The 7537-nt window shown below is 32.1% G+C and overlaps 1 protein-coding gene across 1 annotated transcript; it reads left to right on the forward strand.

Annotated features, from left to right (window-relative positions):
* Nucleotides 1–353: 353 nt before the first annotated feature.
* LOC137813683 (plastoglobule-localized metallopeptidase 48, chloroplastic) lies at nt 354–7062 on the forward strand. The gene is made up of 9 exons (XM_068616061.1): nt 354–798; nt 972–1029; nt 2695–2762; nt 3459–3638; nt 3942–4038; nt 4417–4526; nt 4621–4754; nt 4832–5023; nt 6814–7062. The coding sequence occupies exons 1-8, from the start codon at nt 580–582 to the stop codon at nt 4968–4970; spliced, it is 1005 nt and encodes a 334-aa protein (XP_068472162.1). The 5' UTR covers nt 354–579; the 3' UTR covers nt 4971–5023; nt 6814–7062.
* Nucleotides 7063–7537: the final 475 nt, after the last annotated feature.

Genomic DNA, 7537 nt, shown 5'->3' on the forward strand with positions numbered 1-7537 from the left:
TAGGTATCAAATAGTTTACGAACCTAAATTCGAATTTTGCAAACTCTGAAGAAATTATTGTGGAATATGGACTCTAATAAAATTTAGAAGCCCAATTAAAAACGTGTACGCTCAAACAAGTAAAATAAAACCCACATCAATACCTATACAAATTTTCTATAAATCTACATTAACTTCTAAAAATTGTTAAAAGTTACATAAAGTCCAAAATCCAACAATATGTTCATTTTAAAGTCCTAGTGTAAAATCCAATGAAACCGAAATAAAAGAAAATGACGTCTAAGTTAATTATGACTGTATAATAAAATTATAAACGTGTGTCTTTATAAGCGACACACAAAAATGTGAGATATAATTTGACAAAGCGAACATGAAAACAACCGTGCACGCATTGGTTACCAAGGTGAAGTAGTCAACAGAAAATGAAGTGGTGCGAAACATGTACCATAGGCACGAATGTGGTCACAACCAGCTTTCGCTTAACAACAACCTTAGACAAATCCAACCCCAAATATCTACCACACCTACACTCTTCACTTCTCATTCTCAACCACTTCACGATTGCGTGTCTTCAATCCAATGGCTTCCACGCCTTTTTCCACTCTCTGCCACTTCCACAAACCCTCCCTCCGCTTCCTAGCCTTGGACAGCTTCAGGTTCTCCGGCGCTTCGGCGATCTCATTCCCAAAGGTTCGGAAGAACCGTAAAATTGGAAGTTTACCCGTTTGCCGAATTAGTTCAGCTGTCGCCTTCCGAGACCTTGTCGCCGACGACTTTCGCCACCCGCTTGATCAACAGGTGCGTCCGATTTCACGTTTCTTCTTCCGTCTTCGATAAATATCTATCTTCTTGAGTTAAAATCAACTTTCTAACTTTTTCTATGAGTTGTTTAAGTCGTTTTCTCTTTTATGATTTTTGTTTTCTGGGAAGCGTTATTGATTGGTGGCAAGGTTTTCATTTTGATGTTCCAGAATACGCTGATACTGAGAGCAATTCCGGGATTAAACGAACTTGGAAAGGCTCTTCTAGGTAACAAACAGATACCTTGTGTTCTAAGTAGCGGTGTTGTGGTTTATTGAGTTTTTCTTATGATGTTTCATGGATGTGTAGTTTGTTAACATCTTAGTTGACGAGGAGTATTATCAAATTATAGTATGTAAATGAGGGAAAAATCTCATCTTATAGTTCAGTTTTGTGGAGTTGAATTTTGTAAGGTTGCGTTTGACACAAAATCCATATATTAAGACCGCTCTAATTAGGAAGAGTTCTGGACAATTTTAACTTTTTTTTGCACCCCTTTTTTTCTAGTGGACGATGGAAATTTACCGAGTAATGGTACATATGCAAAATTATATTAACATAAAGATTCTTATATAATCCTCGTTTACCCAACTTGGGGATTCTTAGTAATGCAGTGGTTGCAATTCACGTTGACTAGTGATATGTCTAAAGTAGTGTATATAGAAGGAGGACAACCCTCATACTGGCTGTGGAGTTGGGTTAGGAAAAAGTATTGGACAAAACCTATATGAAGTTCTTTAGGTGTATTTGGTGTTATTCTCCAATCAGTAGTGAAGTTTTACCATCGTAACTTCTGCTAACTGTTTGAAATGTAAGACAATATCTAAATATCTTTATATATTTCTTACATTTCTAACACTAGCCTTTAATGCAAACATTTATTACATATATTCTTGAAATGAAACTATATAAAAATATAACACTAAAAATAAATAGGAAATGTATTTAAGTTTTGTCATAAGTATTGAATCATCATCAACTGAAATATAATACTAAAAAAAATAGGCAAATATTTTAAGTTTTGTCATAAGTATTAAGTCATCATCAACTGACAAATGCTACGATCATTGGTGTCAATAGTTTATTTACCCAGTACACTTGAGACAGGTGTACTAAGCTAGCATTTGGCCTCACACCAAATGAATTAGAAAGGTTTTGCTCTGTTCTGCTTAATATTCCAATCATTTAGTGGAACCAAGATGTGCCATTTTTTTACTCCATATTTTATTGTATTCTGTTTTTAAACCGTAAAAACATGAAATAGAACCCTTTGTCTTATTGGATTCCATTCCCACATGGCCCTTGATAGACAAGAATCTCTAAGACTCATACCCCTCGAATATTTCCATGTAAGTCATATACTTCACATAGTTTATGCAAGTAAGTATCTGAAATTATTTAAGTTGGTAAAAATGTCATAAATGTATATTTGCCCATACAGCTAGCCATTACGTTATACTTTTTGTAGAATACCAGAACAAATAACGATAAGTAATAAATAGTTAGAACAAGAGATCCATGAATGGTTTTATTATATCTGTTAATATCAGGGTCTGCACATCTATTCACAATATTGTCTGCATGGCTGTGGCGTGGTTATTCTTTTCCTTATAAATAGTGAATTTGTCTTCTTTTATATGATAATCAATGATGTTCAACTGGATGTTTGAGGCACAAAACACCACCACTATACTAATTAAGATTTTTCATAACTGTATACATGCTTTCAGATACCAGTGGGAAAATATTTGTCATTTGTAGTAGGTCCATGTTTCAGACATATGGCTTTTGTTACGCAAGGGCCTCCTTACGTTCAATAATATGTTTGAATAGTCTTACACTGTCAACTGATGAGGTTGTTGTATGACATGGTTCACTTAAAATGAATTGCAGGCACTGTAGCTGAGCAGGTCATGCTCCTTGAGAACATCGGGACATCCGTCCTTGTTTCTAAAAATCAGGTATCCTTTACACTAATTAAAATACAATATACTTCAACAAGTACCTGGAAAGGACATTATAGGAAGATGGGCAATATAATAGATAAACTTTTACTGCATCGGATAGTCCTTGCCTGTTTGTGGAAATGAAGGGTTTTGTTGTCTGTTACTACTTGCAAAAGGACGAAAATACAGTTATGATACAGTTGTGAATGCATTTACATATTTGAACAGCAAAATGTAAATGTTTATGCATTGGAAAAAACAATGCATGTTGGAAAATCTCTATAATTATCTGTGTGAATTCGTCTTTCATTTATTTTATTCCTCACAAATGAAGAATCAGACTGTCGGAGTGCATTCCATTGATTGTGTACTTGTATATATGAATGTGCATGTGGGTCTGTCTAACCCTTCTTGATGAATGAGTAAATAAACTTGTCCAACTTATCCATGTTAGTTCTGATTAAAATATATGAGAGCTGTCCTTCATATTTTTATTTTCACTCAGTCGAGTTATGTGACATAATTATCTTTAATTGCGTTTAGTTAGTAAATCTTCCTCTGTGCAACTCAATAATGGTAATATGAGTTTATGGTTTTATTTTATGCAACATGAATCTGCAAATACTATTAATGCATTTAGGTTCCTGCTGAGTTCTTGCCATCTAATGTTACCTCAAATATGTGAATAAACTTTTCCTCTTGTTTTGTCAGCTTCCTGATCTTTACCACCTAATGGTCGAAGCTGCAGAAATATTAAATGTTGATTCCCCTGATCTATATGTTCGTCAAAGTCCTGTGCCAAATGCATATACATTAGCTATAAGCGGCAAACGACCTTTCGTTGTCATTCATACCAGCCTTGTGGAGCTCCTTACAAAAGCAGAGTTGCAGGTTATAATTTGTTTCTCTGTTACAGTTTTTTTTTAGTTTAACCCAACTTCTTAACCAGTTTAGTATCCACGGAACTGCTCCCATCTCCCTGCTCAAAACCAAAAAAGTTCAGCCCGGTTCATATTTCACAAATAATTTTTTTTTGCAAGTACCGTGCGAGTTGAATGATGTTGGGTGTACGATCCTTTACATGATCTATAGGTTTTTCTCATCCAAGATGCCTGATCAATTTATTGTTCAAGCTATCTTGGTCATTGTTCTGGTTCAAATTGTTATTAACTTGTGATCACTTCACTTTAACAGGCTGTTTTGGCTCATGAGCTAGGTCATCTAAAATGTGATCACGGTGTGTGGCTTACATACGCAAATATTCTAACCCTTGGAGCCTATACTGTACCTGGTAGGTTACATAGAGCATTTTTTTTCCATAGGAGTATTAATACCCACAAATGGATATGTATACATACCCTATGGTGAAGTAGTTAAGTAAATTGAATGATCAAAGTTGGAGAAACATTTTTTTCTCTTACTCCGACGGATAGAACTGGGAATAAAATCCATGTCACTCTTATCACTAGTTGAGTATAACAACCTTAAAAACTCTCATAATGCAATTTTTTTTCAAACTTTTTTCATTGACCTTTGAAGGGTAGCTTATTGACAGTGGATATATATTTAACCCTATCCGTTGCAGCTCTTGTTTTAATATTGATGAGAACATGATTCATTCTTTGTTCAACTCAATTTTTCATATCATAACTAGTGCCATTTGGTGTAGGCATTGGTGGTATGATAGCTCGAACTTTGGAAGAGCAGCTATTCCGCTGGCTTCGAGCAGCTGAGTTGACTTGTGATCGAGCAGCTCTTCTTGTTGCTCAAGACCCTAAGGTATGCTACTATGCTGATACATGTAAATTGGTTATTATTGTATATTGATTGAAATACTGAATTATAAATTTTTCATTCCCCAACCCCACAAGAGGTCGTCATCTCTGTCCTCATGAAATTAGCTGGGGGATGTCCATCTATGGCTGATCAACTAAATGTGGACGCATTCCTGGAGCAAGCTCGCTCTTATGAAAAAGCTGCTTCCAGCCCAATTGGGTGGTATATAAGGTTTGCATGTTTAGGGCACTGGAAAATTATGTTGGGATTTCTTTCCATTCAGAATCTAACTTCTGGCTGCTGATTAGGAATGCACAAACAAGGCAACTGTCACATCCTCTTCCTGTTCTACGTGCTAGTGAAATTGATGAATGGTCAAAAACTCCAGCCTATAAATCCCTTTTGAAGCGTGGAATTCAGATCAAAGCAATAGAACAAAGTGTCTAGCAGTGTGTCCATGGATTTGTTCAAAGTGCTCCGCAGCTCAAGGTTCTTCGAAGGTAATTTCTTAAAACTCTAATTTCTGTCTTACTTTTTTGCCCTTCATCCATGTCGGTAATATGCCTAAAAATAATGTGTAGGCTTAATTAAATTTTTAGTATTACAGCTATAGTTGAAATTCAAATTTGGTCTCACTATTTTTTTTCATAAATTTAATCCCCTAAATAATTTAAATATACAATTTTTGGTTCATCTAATAACTTGATATCTAATATTTTAATGGGAATGTTAACTTGACACCATGTAAGACTATCACATATGTACGTCTATGTAGACGTGACATATTATTACACTTAGCATTTATGTTAGAGGTACAATGTTATGGTAAGGGATGAACAAAAATTACATAAATAAAAATAGTTAGAGAAACAAATTCGAAAATATAAAAATTGGGAGACTAAATTCAAATTTGGACAATTAGAGGAAGACTAAATGGTTTATTAGTGTATAAGTCTATTAATCTATTTGTATAAGTGATAGGATGCAATTGACGTAATTTGTAGATATGGTATAGGTAATTTGGGTAAATTTATACATAAGTATTTTTAAAAGGAAGAAAATAACAAAAAATGAGAATAAAAAAAAAAAAAGTTAGAACTAATTTATGTATAAAGTAGAAACTTTCTTACATTTACTTTTCCCAAATCAAATTTTTAACTTATACATAAATTAATTTAATTTAATTTAAATTAATTTATGTATAAGTTTTATCTAAAGCTTCTCCATAATAATAACGTATATTTAGAAAAAGAAAAAGAAAATATGAAAATAAACATTCCTTTCAAAAGTAATATTATTACATTTCTCCAAAATATGAATGTCTATCTCATTTTAGATGATGAAAGAGAATTCCTATAAAGCGGATTTTGACTCTAACTTAATCTTAATCTTACAAAGTGAGGTTTTTAATGTTAAGATTATACTTCACTTATAACTAAAGTGAGGTTTGTAATGTTAGGTTTTATAACTAAATTTGTAAAGTGAGGTTTGTAATGTTAGGTTTACACTTCACTTATACATTATATATTTGGTCCCTAATCAATCTAATATTTACAAGGACACTTGTTCACGCTATAAGACTGAACATTTGGAGTATGTGGAAATAATGGGAGATTTGATATTAGATGACATAATAATCATATTAAAAAAATGGATTTAAGATTTAACTCGATCTCACAAATCACCTTGTAGATGATGTTTATGCTATATTTATATATTAAAATTTGATTAGATTGTAGGTGATGTTTATGCTATATTTATATATTAAAATTTGATTATATTTGTATTTGATGTGAACTATCTAACAAGAAAGAAAAGACAAATTGTAATCCAATTGGAAGTATAGGATGTGTGGGAAGTATTAGAGGAGACGGTAGTCAAGGAGAAACATTCAGAATTGGGAAACTGATACTGATTCTACCTTTTGGAATTTTCTACCTTTTGGAATTTGGAGTAATATGTTGAAATTCTTATGTTTTGAGGTGATATTTAAATATAATATTTTGTTATTGATTAAAAAAAATAAAATTTATTTATGAGATGACTAACAAGAATATGTGATAGAAAAGTAAGGTATTGGAAATAGGGTTAAAATAGAAGAGAAAACAAATGTATGACTATAATTATGATTATATTTTAGAACATTCCTACTCAGTTTAGGGAATAATAAGTATACCAGAATGATGGTCTTTGCAAATGATGAGCCATAAACTTTTATTTCGACATAATGTCCTTTCTAACACTTTGCAATTTTATTTCTCACTATGTTTTATTTTACTTTGTGGAACAGTAAGTGCATGGTGGTTGATGTTCAGATTGTAGCAGGCTTCTGCAAACTTCTTGTACTGTAAATCTACAAATGTGTTTTCACTTTGTAATATAAGTCAACCTGTATGTAGAATTTTGATGACATTGATTATTATTTCATAGAAATATTGACCCCTATAAAGGAAAGGATTACCTGTATAATTGTAGCTTAGAAAAATTATCGGAGGGAAAGATAAATAATAAAAATATTAGTCCCTAAATTTGGATTAAATTTTATTTTAACCTCTTAATCTAAAAGTGATCTTTTAGTCTATCAAATATGAAATTGATTTTTAAATATGTAATTTAAAATTAATTTTAGTAGTCCTCTAAATTTAAGAACATTTCTTTAGTCTTAAAATTTAAAACGTGTTTTTAAGTTTTCTAAGATTTTTAAAGTTAGCATTGTTGAAAATTTGATAACCCGAGTAAAACTTTATTAAATTAAGATAAGTTTAATATTAGTTGTCCTTTTTTAATATTTTCATTTCTTTATAATAGAGGCTCAGACACTCTTCTTAAAAGACGTGTTCGTGTCGGACATACGTATCAGAGACCAACACTATATGACACGTATTGATGAAGTGTTCAATTTAAAAAATATTTATTGGATTTCTGACAATTATAGCACAGTTTTAACACAATTTTAAAAAAAGAAAATACATTAATTTTCTAAAAACTCAAATTTATTGTATAAATTTTATTAT

Source organism: Phaseolus vulgaris, chromosome 1 (assembly GCF_000499845.2).
Source record: "Phaseolus vulgaris cultivar G19833 chromosome 1, P. vulgaris v2.0, whole genome shotgun sequence".
Taxonomy (NCBI): domain Eukaryota; kingdom Viridiplantae; phylum Streptophyta; class Magnoliopsida; order Fabales; family Fabaceae; genus Phaseolus; species Phaseolus vulgaris.